This window comes from Stenella coeruleoalba (assembly GCF_951394435.1).
Source record: "Stenella coeruleoalba genome assembly, chromosome: 7".
NCBI lineage: Eukaryota > Metazoa > Chordata > Mammalia > Artiodactyla > Delphinidae > Stenella > Stenella coeruleoalba.
The window spans coordinates 117,971,035-117,988,963 of NC_137153.1; the positions used below are offsets into that span (position 1 = coordinate 117,971,035).

Sequence of the window (17,929 nt, forward strand, 5' to 3'; positions counted from 1 at the left end):
ATGACTTTCTTCCATTGTGTAAAGGGGTTCCTGTACTCCCAAGCTTTTGACCTCATGCCTTGCATAGTAATAAGGGTTCGGGTTTTTTTTGTTGTGTTTTGTTTCCTTTTGTTCTTATTTTGGCCTTTCCTCTGTGTCTTTTCACGTAGACCAGATATTTGAAAGGGCAGACGATGGCTAAAGGTGTAACGTGCAGCTTGCTTCTACGTTGTTTGGGGGAGCTTCTACCTTGGGTGGGAAATGGAACCGTGGGTCCAGCAGGCCATGGTGGCACACTCAACCCTCACCCTTCCCTCCGGTTCAGTACCTACGGTTTCTCCTTTCAAATATGTGATTGTACTAGCTCTTTCCATACGAAAGAATTCTCCGTATTTAAATAAAAAAAAAAAGTAAAAAAAAAACAAAACCCACTGAAACTGAACATGCTTTGTCAGGTTGTGTGTCCCTTGACTCTCTCATTTGACTGGAGACTTAGAGATGGAAGAGTTTTCCTTTTACGTGGAAGATAGGAGTGACTGGGCTGAAGTGCCCTACTGCAATGTGAGGGCGAGGAGGGGGTGAAACCCGAGGTTAAGGTGCATCGTCCCAGTGGGTGGGCGTTAGCACTGCCTGCCCCCTGCCCTTCCTCACCCCACGCGCCCCAACTCCCCATGAGAAGTGGGTGGGTCAGAGGTTAAGCATTTGATTTGTCGTGTTTTGTTGCCACTTCTGATGTCCCTTTTCTTTTGCTGCACTTGGGCTTGGCTTGGAACGAAGAGCAAGCCAGGCGTGGGCAGTGAAGGATGGAGAGCTTGGATTTGGGTTCAAGTGGTAGTTCTCGGTTCTGCAATCCACTGTGTGCTGTGTGACCTTGGGAAGGACACTTCATTCAGAGTCACAATTTCCATAATTGTAAAACGTGGGTTGTAAACAGTAGCTACGTCGTGGGGTAGTGTGCATGCACAGAGGTCATGGGCAGCACCCAGCCCGGTGCCTGGTCCCAGGTAAGAATGTAGGAAACTTATAAATTATGCCCGAGTAAATTCAACACTTTCCAAAAGGAAACCCCGCCGGCTGATTCCTTCTGAGCCTCTCCACTGTGGAAGCAGGGGACCCGGGTAGGGCGCGCCCTGCAGCTCTCAGGGCCACACCCACCCCCTGGATTCCCTGCTCCTGGGGACCGGCGGTCCACAGACCTCCAGGGGCCTGACCGCGAAGGAGCCCGAGGGCCCGCAGGAGGAAAGCTCTGGATACTCGAGACCAGACGGCCCCTGCTTTCGTATCAAAGACCACAGGCTGAGAGCCCGGGCCCAGGACGCCCTCTGGCCGCAGGCGCAGGTGAGCCCGCGCTCCCTCTCTCCCCACAACCCGGGTAAGTCAGAGTCACCTGCACTGCGCTAATGCTGGGTGACGGACATGGGAAAACAGGAAAGAACCATAATTCCAGTTATTAAACCTGCAGTACCCTTCTGTCCACGAGCATTAACTCCCATATAGACGAGGGGAGGAAGAAGGGGTGGGGCTGGGCAGCAGAGTTGCCTTCGTGCCGGTTAACCGTCCGGGTCACTCCCTTGACCTGGAGCCGTGTCCCGCTGCAGAGCAGGCTCGGCTGGGCCGCGCGGGCCGGAGGGTGGGGTGGCGTCCGCGCCACACTGAGCAAAATGCCCATACGGTCCCACTGTGTCGTCTTAAAAAGGCAGACGTGTGTCTAGTGTGCCCAGGAACCCTGGGTTGCCCAGCCGTGAATCACAGACAGCTGACGGTCTCCTGCACACCCTTCGAGTCCGGGTCTGGGCTCGCCCAGTGCGCAAGCGCGCCACTCTCGCCCAGTGCGCACGCGCGCTTCACCTCTGGCGGGCCCCGCAGGCGCGGCGAATCGAGCGTCGAGCGGGCTAGTGGGCGGCGAAGAGTGCCGAGCGGCCTCGTCCCCAACGGTCCGCGCCCCAGCCCGCGGCCCTGAGGCGTCCGAGGCGTGGCCCGGCGCGGGGAGCGGCTCTGAGGAGACTGGAAGAAACGCGAGTACGTTTGGGGCGCTGTGGACCAGAGCCCAGGCGCAAGCGGGAGAGTCAGTGCGGAACGCGCGTGCGCGGTCTGTGGGGCACTGTGGCGGGGGGCGGCAGGTCTTGCCTGGCCCGGGGGTGGGGCCGGGGCAGGTGTGCCGGGGGAAGGGGGCGTCCGAGGCGCAGGGGAAACCTTCGGGAAAGATAGCGGCCTGCGGGAGAGAAAGGGGAGTTCCGGGAAGAGGAGTGGGGGCCTCCCAGGGCAGACAGGGTCTCTGGAGAGAAGGGGGTGCTCAGGGCAGATGCAGCTGCAGGGAGAGAAGCGGGCCTCCAGGGCAGATGCAGCCTTGAGAATAGAAGGGGACCGCCGAAGGCCAGATGCAGCTTTGATGCGGGAAAGGCGGTGCCCAAGGCAGATGCAGCCTTAAGAAAAGTGGAGCCTCGGGGGAGGAAACGGGGTTGCCCAGTGCAGATGCGCCCTCGGGGTGAGAAAGGGGGCGCCCAGGGGACGGTGCTGGCCCGCGGCGGGAGGGGAGGGGAGGGAGGATCTTGGCGCAGAGGTGGAGGCTCTGAGCCTCAGGGGGTGGAGGTCACCGCGCTGTAAGCTGGCCACACTGCCTCGGTTGGGAGGGGCCAGGAGGCCGCCTCATTGACCGGAAGTGCCCAGCAGGTGTTGGTGGAGTGAGTGAATATTGAGTCCTCAGATTCCCACCTCGGTTGACCGCTCGTGAAAGCAGGGTCTTGTCACAGCGTCTTTCGAGCCTTCAGGGGGCCAGCTGTGTTCTGACGACAGCTCTTCCCTGCTTTTCCAGGGCATCGTCCCCGGCCCGCTTTTCTACGAGATGCTGGGATTTTTGCAGCGCCCTGTGGTGGTGACAGCTGACATCAACTTGAATGTCGTGGCTCTGACCGCGGTGGGGTTGCTGAGCCGACTATGGCAGCTTGCCTATCCAAGGGCCGTGGTGTAAGCCAGGCAACTCCATTTTGGGTGCATCGGAAGGAACCGTAATTTGTTCAGTGCATTGGTGACAGGAAGTGCCTTTTTGAACAGCGTAAACGGGAGAGTAAAATTCCGGGCTTCCTGGTGATGGGTGTCTTTGGCAGTTAGAGGAGAGACCAGCTTGTCCCCAGGACAGCCCCTGCAGAGGCCACCTGTTTGGTCTTGCCCCGTAGGTCAGGAGTGGGTGCAGTAGCCTTGGGTGACCTTTGACAGTCTGGAGAGTGGAGGGCTTAAGATTGAGGAATTTGGAAGTGAGTCCGCCCTGATACAAGAGTGTGTTCTTTGTCGTAATGGGAAATGATTGCTGTTATTATTAAAGGGCTGTTCATCATCTGATTAATACATGTGTTCCTTTTCACTTAACTTTTGATTATGGCAGATGTCAAACAGATACACACATACAGCGAATGGCGTATTCGTCACCCAGCTTCAGCAGTTACCAGCTCATAGCCAACCCCTTCCCTGCAGTGGATTTTTTTGAAGCACATCATAAACACTGTGTTTCATTTGTAAACAATTCAGTATCTATCTCTGAAAGATCAGGATTCTTAAAAATCACGTGACCGCAGTAGCATCATCACACCTAACAAGTTGCCAGCAGTTCCTTAATGTCAGTGAAAGTCCCTGATTGAAAGAGGTTTGTTGCGGCTGGCGCCTGCATGCCTCCCTTTTACACCTGTTTTGTCGGGTCACGTCTCTTAGCTGCAGGCACGCTGGTGGACAGGCAGACTAGCTTTGCGTTCAGGAGGCCTTTTGGAGACTGGCTCACAGTACACCCTAAACCCCAACATAGGGAGAGAAATAGAACCTGTGTCAGGAAAGCCTCCTGAATTCCCAACTTTCGTGGGGCGTTTCCCTTCCTGTCCTTATGGGTGTGTGATGCTGCACACGTGTCTTCATAGTTGGGGCAAAAGTCTGACCTTTGCTGGTCACTCTGCAAAGTCCTTTGGAGACACAGGTGTGCATTTATCCTCGTGCCTTTTGTGTACGGTTAAGGTTTCCAGTTGACTATAACATGGGTTTGCTTTGCAGTTTTGATGAAGTGTATTATGGGCAGTACATCTCTTTTTACATGAAGCGGATCTTCTTTTTGGATGGCAGCGGACCACCGTTTGGCCACATGCTGCTGGCCTTGGGAGGTAGGATTCATTAGTAAGAGAGGTGGCCCTTTAACACTTATAGGTGAAATTTCTTCAGGGCAGAAGCGGTGTCTTATTCTTTATTATTGTTCCCTTATTGACTGCCGCGGTTTGGTGCTTCAGAAATATTTACTGAACAGGATAGTTACTGATTAATCTTCTGTTTTAGGTTATTTAGGAGGATTTGATGGTAACTTTTTGTGGAACAGAATTGGAGCAGGTAAAGTATCGATTTCGTTTCCCTTATTAACTTGCATATATTAGATTGGAGAGGTCGTAGCTTTCATAGGGATTAACAGCTGTGGTCTATTCATCTGAATCCAGGGTATGGTAAATGTTTGGGTACAAGTGAAAGATTTTCAAAGAGTCCGGTAAGTTCCTTAGTGTTTAGTTACAGTAAGTACTTTATCCCTGGTTTTTGGTACGCATAGCATGCTCGCCGTGTGTGGCACCTGATTGCCGTTATCTTTTGTACGTGTGAATGTTATGTGTTGCCACAGTGTTTTTGGAAATAGATGGGTAAACTTATAAATAAGGATTAACTCATTCAGAGTCCTCGGCATCACTCCCGTACTTCCTGAGAACTGGCCCTTGACCGCACGGAGCTTCTCAAGGCCCCTGCCGTGGGCTGCACACTCCGTCCCTGGTGGGGCCCCCAGCCTTGCACTGTAGTCTGTGAGCCTGGGAGTCTGTGTGAAAAGACACTGCAGTGTAGGGAGGTGGTGTGTGCGCAGTGCTCTCAGCCCCGCTGTGGTTCTCTTCCAGAATACAGCACCAACGTGCCCGTGTGGTCCCTGCGCCTGCTGCCGGCCCTTGCGGGGGCCCTGTCGGTGCCCATGGCCTACCAGATCGTGTGGGAGCTCGGCTTCTCTCACTGTGCCGCCGTGGGGGCCGCTCTTCTGATTCTGATCGGTAAGGCGTGGTGGGGCGCAGGGAAGATCCCAGCGCCAGCCCTTGTTTATGTCTGTGCGGCCCCGGAGGGCTCAGGGTTTAGTAGACGTGCCCCCTGCAGTGTCTGCCGCTCGCAGGACGGAAGGACGCACATCCAGTGTGTCCAGATTGGACTCTGGGAGTCACCCCACTCCCAGGCCGGGGGACTGTGGAGCTGTGTGTGCAGACTGTGACGTCATGGAGGTGCAGCCGTGTGTAGCGGGGCTGCCCCAAACGATACTCCTGCGCGCGCCCGCCGTGAGCACCTCCCCCTGCAACCAAGTCTGTCCTTGAATGAGAAGCTACCCCGTACTCCCGCCTCCTAGGCCTTGACCAGTGGAGATGGACTCAGGAATTTGTGGGTATTCCTCAGAAGGGATCTCTTGGCCCAGGTCTATGAACAAATGACATTAAGTCAGATGAAAATAAAAAGAATTCATGTCTGCTGAGTGACGACCCTAACTGGGCCCCTGTGCCCACAGAGTGTTAGAATGTCCAGGCGGCCTGCGGAATCTGTATTTCTTTTCTCAGACGAGGAAAACGAAGGCTCAGGAAGGGCAGTGACTTCCCCAGAGTCCCCCAGGTCTCGGGAGGCTTGATTCACACCTCAGAAGTGGCCTTCGTGGTTCCGGGGCGTGTCCCCTTCCAGCCACCCCGAGCCCGACCTTGCCACCCTCACGCTCTGGGACGTTTGACAAGGGCCCTTTCTTGTGGACGTTTGCCCTCGCTGCCCAGCACCTGACGCCCGTGTCATTTCCCCGACAGAGAACGCTCTGATCACTCAGTCGAGGCTGATGCTTTTGGAATCAGCGTTGATATTTTTCAACCTGTTGGCCGTGCTGTCTTACCTGAAGTTCTCCAACTCCCAGAAACACGGGTATGGAAAATGGGACGTGCTCTCCTAGTTACTAAGAAAGAGGAGTCCGGGGGGTTGGTCGACCTGAGCAGGTCTGATGCCTTTCCACGCACGGGAGCCGCTCCAGGCACCTCGACTGGCTCTTGGCTGACTTTACAAATAATCCTCATCTTTCTGTAACTCAAACTAACTGGAAAGATGTTCTGGCCAAAAAGGAGAATTCTGTCAGGACTGGCTGCTCCCTGGGGAGACGAGGAGTCCTTTCCTTGCACCCAGAGCCTGGTGCAGCCAGCTGACCCCGAGATCTCTGAGGGGGGCACCTTCTCTGGCCTTTGGGAGACATTCTGATCTCCCAGCTTGGCTTCTGTGCTTTGCTCCAGGCCCTTCTCTCCGAGCTGGTGGTTTTGGTTGATACTGACGGGTGTGGCCTGCGCCTGTGCGGTCGGGTGAGTTTGCTCCACGGGTCTGGGGCAGCAGCCATGTCCTCCGTGCTTGTCTCGTCTTAACTTTCTCTCTGTTGTGTCCCTTCAGCATCAAGTATGTGGGTGTGTTCACATACTTACTGGTGCTTGGGGTTGCCGCTGTCCACGCCTGGCACCTGATAGGAGACCAGACGCTGTCAAACGTAGGTGCTGACGTCCTGGGCAGGGCGAGGCTGGCCCTGGGGGGTCGGGGGGCAGGGAGCGCCTGATGACAGGCCTCGGAGGGGGACAGACCTGGGCCCGCCTTCCCCAAAGCAGGGGTGACGTCCCCTCCATCTCTGGCAGGTCCGTGTGCTGTGTCACCTGCTCGCCCGAGCGGTGGCCCTGTTGGTCATCCCCGTCCTCGTGTACCTGCTGTTCTTCTATGTCCACCTGCTGCTGCTCTGCCGCTCCGGGCCGCACGACCAAATCATGTCCAGTGCCTTCCAGGCCAGCTTGGAGGTAAGAGTGACACCCCCAGCCATCCTAGAAAGAAGGCCACACTAGACTCAGAGTTTTCTTACGAAACACCGCAAGTGGGCCTTAGAGGAAAAACCAAAACGAGAAGTGAGGCATCGCTTCACTACTACTACACGAATTCTGAACATGCTGACGGTGTAGGAGGGAACGAGGGGTCCGCTCTCTGCAGTGTGACCTGCTGGGCAGGGGCCAGGCTGCACAGGACAAACGCGACTCTGGCATTCGCTCAAGTAACTTTGCAAAAATAATAAAATGCTCCAATTGTGGTGTCAGCAAGGTAGACTCTGAAGTCGGACAGAACTGCTCTTAAGGGCCGGCTCTGCTGACAGCCAGCTCTGTGTGTCTGGGGAAATTTCTTCACTCACCCACACCCCAGAGTTAGACGGACATAATTGCTCTTATCACAGGATGCCTGTAAGAAGTAAATACGGACGAATGGGGAGAATTCCCTGGTAGTCCAGTGATTAGGACTCTGCGCTTTCACTGCTGGGGCCCGGGTTCAACCCGTAGTGGGAGAGCAGAGATCCTGCAAGCCACAAGGACGAGCGGGGAGGGGCTAGGTGAGCGCCTGGCCCAGGGCAGCCTCCGGTCGGTGGTCATACAGCGTAACATGTCAGAATGATATCACATGCAGTCGTAGCTAATTGTGAGATACAGTGATAACTGCCCCCACCCGGAATACACCCCGGCTGTCATAGGGGCTGGCGGAGGGGCTGGCGGAGGTGTCACGCTCTCGCTTTCTCTCTCCCTCTCACCGGCCACCCCTTTGCTCCTGTCTCAGGGGGGACTGGCGCGGATCACACAAGGCCAGCCCCTGGAGGTGGCCTACGGTTCCCAGGTCACTCTGAAGAACGCCTTTGGCCAACCCGTGCCCTGCTGGCTTCATTCCCACCAGAGCACCTACCCCGTGATGTAAGGAAAGTGATGTTTTTAATGCGAAGATTATAACGTGTTTTGTTTTTTCACATTTTTGCTATTACCAACTCTCACTTTCTGTGAGTAAGTTTGCGAGACAAAAAAACTGAGCTCTCAGGTCCCAATTATCGACGAGACTAGTTATTTCTGCGTGTAAAACCACTAGAGGGACTGGCACTGCCTGGGCTCACATCTTCAGCCCCACTGGGACGTGAATGGATCTGGACAGCTCACTGGGTGGTGTCTGTAGGGACCTTGGTGGGGGGGAGGGGGAGGCCGCGGGCCCCTTGGTGCCCCACCCGCAGATGTACCCTCTTCTCGCAGATACGAGAATGGCCGCGGCAGCTCCCACCAGCAGCAGGTGACCTGCTACCCCTTCAAGGATGTCAACAACTGGTGGATTGTAAAGGACCCCGGGAGGTGAGTACAGGTCCGGGGACACCTCACCTTGGTCCCGGCCTCCTCTCTGTCCATGCCCCGTCCGCGAAGCCTTGGGACCGGCTCTGTGCCGGCCAGCCCGCGGTCCAGGACTTAGGAGCCCAGCATCTCCTCCAGGTGTTGCCAGGCGTGTCCCGACTCTCCCCACCCCGTGGTCTGCCCCCACTCCCCGCCGCCCTGCAGACGCCCGCCTTCCTGCCATCATCCCCACCTCCAGTCCCAGCCAGTCCTGTTGGTTCTGCTGTCAGGGTGTCCGTCTCCCCCATTGGTCTGTTTCCACGCCTGCCTCCCCGATACCCCACAGCCCCCCCAGGTGTCAGGTCAGGCTCCTGCTCAAACACCTCCCTGAGCTCCGAGCTCCACGGCCCTTAGAACGGATCCAGTCCCCAACTGGTCTGCAGGGCCGCGCCCTCCGGCTCCAGCCCCACTCCCCTCGCAGCGCTCACCCTGCCCCTCATTTCTGCAGGAAGGCAGGCTCCTGCCACAGGCTCTGCACCGCTGTCCCCACAGCCTGGAAGGGTCCCACCGGGGCCTCTTACTCAGCACCTGAAAGTCAGCCCCTCTGGGACGCTGCCTGGCCGCCTCCCAGGCTCCCCACCTTCCCCACTGTCAGCATCCCGTTGGCTTCCGCGTGTCCGCTGTCCGGCTGCCCACATGTTTGCTCCCTGGTTCCCACTCAGTGCAGTAACTTGAGGGCGGTGGCCACGTCCGTCTGGCTCCGCCAGATGCTCAGCTCCCAGCCGTGGGGCGGGGTCTGCCAGGCCCTTGCCACTCTCCCCGAGCGAACGTGGAGCCACAGTCTGTTAGAAGGATTTCGGGGCAGGTGCGGGCGTTCGTAGCAGGTATGGCGCAGTTGCGGTCCGTGTGAAGGCGGCTACTAGTGGGGCCACGCCAGGAAGCTTGGAAAGTGACCTGAGGTCTCAGAAGAGAGTTAAAGAAAACGTACGCGCTGTGTTTTCACACGCTTTCACCTCACACAAGGAACACGGTGACCGGGCGGCTGTGCGATTCCACGTTGCGCGAGCGAGGACCGGGGCCCCTGCCGCCCCGTGAGCGCAGCTACACTTTCTTGCAGGCACCAGCTGGTGGTGAACAACCCCCCGAGGCCCGTGCGGCACGGCGACATCGTGCAGCTGGCGCACGGCATGACCACCCGCCTCCTCAACACGTGAGTCCCCTCCTCTGTTCAGAGCAAAGCGTGACCGCTGCTGTGCGCCGCTGCCTCTGGCCTGGCTCTGCCCTCGATGTCGGGGTGGGGGGGCAGGGGACCCCTAGTGGTGGTCGCAGGGTAGGGGGAGAGCCTTAGTGATCTGAGTGGGACAGCAGCCTCTCACCCGTCCTGCAGGGGGGGGCCGGGGTGACGGGCCGGGGTGATGAGGAGAGTCCTGCCTGGAATGAAGTGTGGGTGTCCTTGCAGATGGGGGACCCGTGGGAAGGAGAAGTGAGTTCAGGAAGGATCTCAGCTCGGGGATGGAGTCAGGAACCCTCCCTGGCTTGACCTCTGGGCAGCCTCCGCATATTGACGGGCCCGGGCCACCTCTGCTCTCCTTCCACCCGGCCTCTCGGGCCATCTCGTGGGTCTCAGTGACCCCACACTCGCGCCCCAGCCCCGGCCTCCCCGCTGGATGCCTGAGCTCTCTGCCTCCCCTTCTGCTTCCCGGGGAAGGAGCTGGTTGCTCAATCCTCATCCTCTTCCGCCACCCCTGTAGTCGCTGTGTCGGGAAATCCACAAAGGTCGCTTCCTTCTCTCTGCACGCCCAGCCCCGCCCAGGCCCCGTTCCCTTTGTCCTGCGATGCCGGGAACCCCACTGCCTGCCCCCTTCTGCACGCGGCAGCCATGGCTCCCTCTGAAAAACACACACTCTACTCAGTGACCTCACGTCTCTGCGGAGATCCCAGTGTGACTGTCACACTCAGAATCACACCCCACCCCTCCGCTGGCTGCAGGCCCCCCGGGACCTGGCCCCGTGACTCCAGTCACCCTAGCCCCCCACTATCCCCAAAATGACCATGTGCAGCCCCCCTGGGGCCTTCAGTTGCTCTGTCTGCCTGGAACGTTCTTCAACTCAGGTGCCCCCACACACACCCCACCCCGTGGCCCACTCGCTCACTTCATTCAGGTGTCCGCTGAGATGTCGCCGCAGCAAAAGCATTGCCGTGTGCTGTGCCTGCCCTGGCTGGGTGTCATTCGTAGCACTCCCAGGGCCTGCGCTCGTGACTGACGTCCTGCTCGCTTCAGGGTCCCCGGCTCCTCTGCGAGGCCTCGCGCAGAGGCTGGTGAAGCGCGGTTTCCTAGTGCGTGGGCGAGGGGAGCCGGGGTTTCTGGGCGTGTTGTCCTCCAATAGTAGTCGTGGCGCCCCAGCCATTTCCGAGAACTGACCTCAGGCTGCTGCCGGCTGGCCGGGTGAGCTCCCAGGCTCAGCCCGTCCTCTGAAAGGGGGATGACAGGCCCCACGCTTTAGATGGGTGTCTGCCAGATGCCCCCAGAGATGTCATGACTGCAGAGTCCGCCCTCTCGTGTTTGATTTATCGCCCGGCTCCTACGTGCTGCATCCTCGGAGTGGCAGCCGCGGTGCTTGAAGGCTGACTGGCTTTGTTTCCTGAAGAGCGTTCTTTTTCCCGTAAGAGCACAGTGAGCGCCTTTCAGAGGAGCTCGGGAAGCCCCTCGGCAGCGCTGTTTGGTTTTCCAGGCACGACGTCGCGGCCCCCCTGAGCCCTCACTCCCAGGAGGTGTCCTGCTACATCGACTACAACGTCTCCATGCCCGCCCAGAACCTCTGGAGGCTGGTGAGTCTAACCCCAGCGGCCGTGCGCGCTGCCAGCGAGCCCGTTCTAAGCCGCCCCTTAGGACAAGCGACTGCCTGTTCTACGGAAAGGGGGAGCTGGGTAGTTTTCTTCTATCAGAGGAAGGAGCTTATGGTACGATGGACGGGTGGGCACTCTGTATGGGGCTCACGTGGCATTGCTGGCAGAAGGTCCCTCCCACTGTTTGGCCTCCAAACCAGTGCCCTGAGCACACTGGGAGCCTCTTTTGTCAACCCTCACCAGGGATTAAGAAGGGTTTCCCTGGGGACAGGCAGGGCCATCTGGGGGTTGATTCCTGGCACTGCCCTCCTAGGCCCTGGGCCTGTGGTCAGGCAGTGCCCTGGGCAAAGTGGCAGGAGGAAGGTTCTGTCACTGGACCGTCTGAAGTCAGGGACACGCGTGAGAAGCGCAGCGGCGGTGCAGTGGCTGCACTGGGCTAACCTCCGGGGGAGCCGGGCTCCCCTTCAGCCCCCACAGGCTGCACGCCTATAGCACTGGCCCCCCGCCGGGTTCTCGATGGTGTGAGGCCAGGCGCTGCTGGCCCTCTGCGAAACCAGGGTCCGGGGAGGCCGCCTCTGTCTCTGTGCTGGCGCTCTGTGCCGGCGCTCTGTGCCGCAAGTAGGTGTCTGTGCAGCTGCCTCTGTCCCCTCCCGCAGTGCTCCTCTGATGTGAGTCGTTGCACCAGCCCCTCACCACCAGGACTCTCCTGGAGGCCACGCCCACTCCCCTTGCTGCTAAGGCCCATTGCCGATCCCTTCCTGCTCCTCACCCACTCCCCTTGCTGCTAAGGCCCATTGCCGATCCCTTCCTGCTCCTCAGCCCCTCTGGTGGCACTTTGAGCCCCACACGCCCCTGTTTCCAGGAACTGAAGCTCCGGGAACAGGCAGAGAGGACGGCTGACCGGAGGGTGAGGCCCGGCCTGGCCTCCTCGTCCTGTCCTCACTTAGCCCCTCGGGTTCTTTCTTGTCAGTAGCTACGTGACTTCCCGGGGTCATCGCCAGGCTCCAGTAAGTTAAACATGGCAGCGCCAAGCTCTTCAGACGTTAGTTTTCTATTCCCCAGCGTCAGGAGTGCCCTGTAAGGGCATCTTTTCAGGGACAGTCTCTGACCTTCCTTTGCGCCATCTTTGCGCAGCATCAGGCGTTGCAGAAGCTCAAGGGTGAGCGTCCGTCCTTAAGTCCCCACTGAAAAGGCTGCCCTGTGCAGTCTCTGGAGGAGGGCAGTGTCCTCTCCCCCGACCACCCCCTCCAGCACCTTGCACAGGCGTCAGCAATAAAGTTGATGGTACCGTCTGGGATCAGCCGTCAGCTGCCCTTGGGGGACTGTCCCCTCATATCAGACCATGTCAGTCTCACCGTGGTGACTGGTCTTCGGTTTTACACTTAAGGAAATTTGAAAAAGAGTGAAATAACGGACCAGACCTGCTCTTGCAGGACATCGTGAACAGAGAGTCGGACACGGACGTCTGGAAGACCATCGTGTCAGAGGTCCGCTTTGTGCATGTGAACACCTCAGCCGTCCTCAAGGTCAGTGATGCCGCCTCCCACGGTCCTGCCAGGTGGGACAGAATGACGTGTTGCGGGAGTGGTGAGGGCCCTCTGTGACTGCTCAGAACCGAACCCTATCGTGACGCTCCCCAGAGCAGAGCCGGCCGCCCTTGTCAGCTGCTGGCCAAGTGACCGGGGTGGGGTGCCCCGGGGCCAGGCTGAGCCGGGCCCGCCCTCACACCCTCCCCACTTCTCTTCGCCAGCTGAGCGGGGCGCCCCTCCCGGACTGGGGCTTTCGGCAGCTGGAGGTGGTCGGGGAGCAGCTGTCCCGGGGCTACCACGGGAGCACCGTGTGGAGCGTGGAGGAACACCGCTACGGCAGGAGTGAGCCCCGGCCGCGTGGGAGGGGCCGCGTGCGCTCCGTGCTCCGCTGCAGACCCTCGCCCTCCCCCTGTAGCTGGAGCGGTGATAGGACTCGGGGTGGGGGCGGGTGTCCCTGGAAGGCAGGGCAAGCCGAGCTTTCTGACTTGAAGGGTGCTGAGCGGGTGGGTGGGCTGTGTGCTGTGGGGAGAGCCACGTGGAGAGGCGCACTCTGAGTCCTGGCGGGTTGTTTGGAAAGCAGCTGGCGCTGCCACTGGGAGCTCCCTGACCTGGTTCTGCTTGTATCTTGTGGGTTCTGGTGTGTCTGCCAGGCCAGGAGCAGAAGGAGAGGGAACTGGAGCTGCACTCCCCTACGCAGACGGACGTCAGCAGAAACCTCAGCTTCATGGCCAGATTCTCGGAGCTGCAGGTGACAGGCGGGCGGGGGGGTGGGCGACCTTGCCCACTGGGTGCTGGCTCCTCGCCAGGGCAGGCACTGCAGTCTGTAGAACTCCCGCCTGCCCAGTGTCAGCCTTTAAACCGGGACCTGACTCGGCAGGGAGGGAGCATTTCCCTCTGTCCACTCTAAGTACTTGCCTGGCACTGTCGGTCCCCTGCCTCCTGGCTGTCCTGCCTTGTGGCTTTGCCGGCAGGAACAGTCAGGAGCCAAGGAGACTGTGCAGCAGAGTGACACTGCACGCAGGTCAGGGCAGGACGGGCCACGGTCAACACGGTGCAGCCCCAGAGGACTCAGGGTCCCAAATCTAAAAGCACCCTTAGTGCCCAGTCCCATCCCTTAAACAGACGAGGCGACCGGAGCCCAGGGGTAGGCGCCTCCTGGGCTCATCGGCCCATTGCGCTGCCTCTGTGGCATGATCTAGATGAACTTGAGGTCGGACGCCCACGTGAGAGGGGCAGCGGTTTACTCTGCCCCCTGGCAGATCCCTGAGCGATGAAGGCGGCTGGCTGTCCGTGTGACTCCCAGCGGCCTCTGCTTTCCGCAGTGGCGGATGCTGACAGTGAGAAGCGACGATTCCGAACACAAATACAGCTCCACGCCGCTGGACTGGGTCATGCTAGACACCAACATCGCCTACTGGCTGCACCCCAGGACCAGTGTAAGCAGAGCGTCTGTGCGGCAGAGCTGTCTTGCGCCTGAGAGTTCTGTGATGTTAAGAGCAGCTGTTGCATCCGACCAAGTCCCAGCCTTCCTGCGCTTCCCTAACAAAAGCCTGGGACCTGTTTTTAGTGCTTTGGCAGCTCGAGGCCAGAGCTCCCCTGAGATGCCAAGGAGTCGGGTCCTAGCTTGTCCACAGGTCGAGGGAAACCAGGCTTGGTGGCTGCGGTGGGAGCGCATGGCTCCCCTTCTCTGGCAGACGTGGTTTTTGAAACAGCCCTGCTTGATTTCCCGTGTGGCACATGGCGTCTGGGCCGGTCAGTGCTCTGTGTCCCTGTGCATCGTCTCTCTTCACCTGGGAGAGCAAACGCAGCACGTAGCGGGTGCCCAGTAATCACCTGCTGAGGGGGGGTATGTGCTCAAGATGCTCACCCTTTTCCTCCCCCCCGGAAGTGGGGGGCCACGGCTCGCTGGGAAGCGGGGTCTGAGATGAGCGTCTGCATCAGCCCCCTGGGAGCAGCTCTGTTGTCAGAACAGAATCCCGTCTACTCCCGGCTCTCAGTTTCAGCTTACGGAGCTGAGAACCTTCGCACGTCCGTCCTGGCAGCGAGGGCGGAGGGTGTGGTGGTGCCCGTGTCTGCTCTGGGCTGTGGCGTCTTGGCTGAGGTGACAGGGTCTCTCTGTGCGCCCGCAGGCACAGATCCACCTGCTCGGAAACATCGTGATCTGGGCCTCGGCCAGCCTCGCCACCCTGGTGTACGCCCTGCTCTTCATCTGGTACCTGTTCAGACGCCGAAGAAGAGTCTGCGACCTCCCTGAGGGTCCGTGCAGCTGCCCACACGTGTCTCATGCCCACTCTTTCTGGTTCTGACGGGAGATCCTTGTGCTTCAGGTGTCAGCCCGGCCGCACCAGCAAGCAGGGCCTTGAGGCCACCTCTTTGTTTCTGCCTCGAGGGAACTTCTGTCTCTTCCCCAGAGACAGCATGTTGCAGTCCAGTCCCCGCATCGCCTTCAAGGCTTCTCCGGGGACGTGCAGGTGTCGGGCAGGAATTGCCTGACACCCTGGAAGTGGCTGATGGGACAGAGGCGCCAGCGGACACTTAGTCAAGGGTGGTGGTTTGCAAGGACAGAGACCCCATTCAGGCCATCCTGAAACAGGAAAGGAGCAAACACCCAGGGCAGGGCCGGGCCCCGAAGGCCGTCAGGGGCAGGGAGGCGCCTTCTCTGGGCTCAGCTCCGAGCTGGTCATTCTCTCCACCGACTCCCGGCTCTCCTGGGCGGGTGCACGGGTCCAGCCCCTCCACTGCTCCCTGAGTAGTGAGACCCAGCTCGGAATCTCCGGGTGAGCCAAGGCCAGCAGGCAGTCGGGAATAAGCTGAGCCTGGCCCCCAGGAAGCTGGCATTTCTCAGGAAGGGGACGGTAGTACCAGCAGGAAGTTACAGGAGGTTCTTAGGACACAGTCTGTCCTTCCTCCAGAAATGTGGGAAGGCTGGGAGGGGACACAGAGAAATCAGGAGCTGGAGCTCGCGTGTACCTTGCGGATGAGGAGGCCGGCCTGCTGGACCGCCGGGAGCTTCCCAGCTGGACCGTCAGCAGCGCCGGCTCGAGATGACCTTTTCCCACAGATTGCTGGCTGCGCTGGGCACTGGCCGGGGCTCTGTGCGCTGGGGGCTGGGCCGTGAACTACGTGCCCTTCTTCATGATGGAGAAGACGCTGTTCCTCTACCACTACCTGCCCGCACTCACCTTCCAGATCCTGCTGCTTCCTGTGGTCTTGGAGCACGTCAGCGACCACCTGTGCAGGTACGGGGCCTTGGCAGCCACGCCCCCCTGGGGGTATGGGTCCAGGGGTGTCTTGAATGGTGATTCCAGTGTGATGCAGATGGGGTTAGGATCACAAGCAAGGCTCTGCAGGGGTTCAGAGGATGAAGCTAACGAAGGCTGCCGGGAGAGGAAGGTGGCTGATGTGCACGGGAGATGGGGAAGGCCCTTTGGGCCTGGAGAGCACCAGGAGCAAAGAGAAGGACAGGGAAACATGGGGCGTGACCCGGAGCAGCCGGTGGTTCGTGGCCGGACTGCGTGGTGCATGGCAGAGATAAACCAGGAAGCTTTGTAAACCGGAGCGAGTTCGGGAGGCCAGGGCAGAGGGGGAGCCCTCTCTCTTTGGTCCCCAGGAGCCTCGTAGTACGTCAGGAGGGCTGCACTCTGCTCACGGGGGGTTCGGGGGCAATACCCCGGCATCCGACCTTAGATGGAGCAGAAGCTGTGGAATTCTGGAAGAAGAGCGAATGAGGAGAGTGGGGCTTAGCGCATCGGGCAGGACGTGGTGAGGGCTGATGGTCAGGCAGGGGGTGGCCGGAGGAAGGAAAGGCCGGGGTAGGTGACCACGTGGGCGACGGATGCCCAGAGGACATCGTGGTGGGGACGGGCCGGCCTCCCCACGCCCGTGCTCTGCCCTGGGCCGGCAGGTCCCAGCTCCAGAGGAGCCTCTTCGGCGCGCTGGTCGTGGCATGGTTTGCCTCTGCCTGTCATGTGTCCAACACGCTGCGCCCGCTAACCTACGGGGACAGGTCACTCTCACCCAGCGAACTCAAGGCCCTTCGCTGGAAAGACAGCTGGGATATCCTGATCCGGAAAAACTAGTAGGATGCGGACACAGTGACGGACGGCAGGGCCAGGTCAGGACAAAGTAGAACCGTCTTTTGTGAGCACGTTTCCTTCTGACAACGCAGAGTGGCTCTGAGCTTGGTGGGGACTCAGGCTTGGCAGGGGTTCTGTTCTGGTTTCGCTGTTGAAACAGTCCTCTGACGAGCACCTCGTTTTGAGCAAAGTCTGTTTTCCCCCGGACCATAAAGATCAACGCCCTCCATGTCTGCTGACTCCTAGGAGCCCCGTGAACTAGCTGAGTGTGGAGCGGCCGGCGTGGGGCTCCTGTCGGCCTAGATGGAGGCAGGGAGGGGCCGGCTTGGGGCGAACCAGACGAGGCCCCGGTCTTGCTGTCAGAGGCTGGCGGTGGGCTTTGGCTGACTGGCCCGCTGACCTGCTGACCCCGTGAGGCCGCGGGGAGCCACCCTCATGGTTCAGGGGCACACGAGCTATTGCAACGCCGGCCTGAGGAGGTTGTGCAAGGCTGGCCGTTCCTCCTCGCCATCGCTGACTCTTTAACCGCTGCCCGGAGAGCCTGCTGAGAGGTGCGTGAGCGACTAGCCTCCTAACCGTCAGGGTTTGTGTCATCCATACATTTCCTCGTCCTGAATTTGCCTTTTCTTAATGTAATTAAAAAGGGACAAAGTGACATTCATATTTGGTATTATTTATTGGATCTCTCTCCGAAAGGGCACAGTAAGTTTGACAAAACTTTCACAGTCATCAGAAACCAGCCACCGTGCTCAGCTGAGCTCAACTGATGTCTCTGTGTAACTACAGTTAGAACTCGACAGCTGGTGGCTTTTACAGAAACAGCCACGTGGGAGGGAGGACAAACGAGGACAAGACCATGACTGATTGTGAGGCGCGGACGCTGCGTGAGCACAGGAGACCGGCCACCTTTGGGCCGCGGCATCTGCTCACGCCTCTCTGGTCCACACACGCCTTGACTGGAGGTGACGTGCCCTTGACTTGGCCGAGGGCGACACCAGGAAAGACCTGTCCAGACAGCAGCCTGGGCTCAGGGGCCCTGAGTAGGCCTGCGTGAGGACGCTGTGCCCGCCGGAAGGCAGACCCCCAAGCAGGCGGACTCGGGCTGGGCAAGCGGGGGCCCCGCCTGTGCTTGGTGCTGGTTAAGGAAAAGCTTGCTCCCCAGGGCTCCCTCCTGGCTCTGCCTTCCGAGCACAGGCCGGAAGGAAGGAAGCCTGTCTATGGCCCCTGGTGTACCAGGTCAGTGTGTACCAGGAGCACAACCCTGCTGGTGGGTCATGATATTGGGTTACTAGGTCACAGCGAGCATGGTGTCAGGAGACGG

At 59.4% G+C, this 17,929-nt stretch overlaps 1 protein-coding gene across 4 annotated transcripts; it reads left to right on the forward strand.

Annotated features, from left to right (window-relative positions):
• Positions 1-612: 612 nt before the first annotated feature.
• Positions 613-16,877, forward strand: POMT1 (protein O-mannosyltransferase 1). Of its 4 annotated transcripts, none has more exons than XM_079925869.1 (20): positions 1,840-1,998; positions 2,792-2,943; positions 4,012-4,118; positions 4,288-4,338; positions 4,884-5,030; positions 5,814-5,925; positions 6,285-6,350; positions 6,436-6,529; positions 6,672-6,827; positions 7,627-7,757; positions 8,085-8,180; positions 9,274-9,366; positions 10,889-10,985; positions 12,437-12,529; positions 12,754-12,874; positions 13,183-13,280; positions 13,855-13,968; positions 14,662-14,788; positions 15,594-15,771; positions 16,824-16,877. In XM_079925869.1, the coding sequence occupies exons 2-20, from the start codon at positions 2,822-2,824 to the stop codon at positions 16,852-16,854; spliced, it is 2,034 nt and encodes a 677-aa protein (XP_079781995.1). In that variant the 5' UTR covers positions 1,840-1,998; positions 2,792-2,821; the 3' UTR covers positions 16,855-16,877. The 4 variants fall into 4 exon arrangements, with proteins under 4 accessions (XP_079781994.1, XP_079781995.1, XP_079781993.1 ...); XM_079925867.1 differs by lacking the exon at positions 16,824-16,877 and adding an exon at positions 16,437-16,617; XM_079925866.1 differs by lacking the exon at positions 16,824-16,877 and having other exon boundaries at positions 15,594-16,559.
• The last annotated feature ends 1,052 nt before the right edge of the window (positions 16,878-17,929 follow it).

Coding starts and splice junctions, on each gene's coding strand:
- POMT1 (XM_079925866.1), top strand. CDS start 2,822: ATGCTGGGATTTTTGCAGCGCCCTGTGGTGGTGACAGCTGACATCAAC. Junction 2,944..4,011: donor GCCTATCCAAGGGCCGTGGT/GTAAGCCAGGCA, acceptor TTTGCTTTGCAG/TTTTGATGAAGTGTATTATG. Junction 6,351..6,435: donor GCCTGCGCCTGTGCGGTCGG/GTGAGTTTGCTC, acceptor GTGTCCCTTCAG/CATCAAGTATGTGGGTGTGT.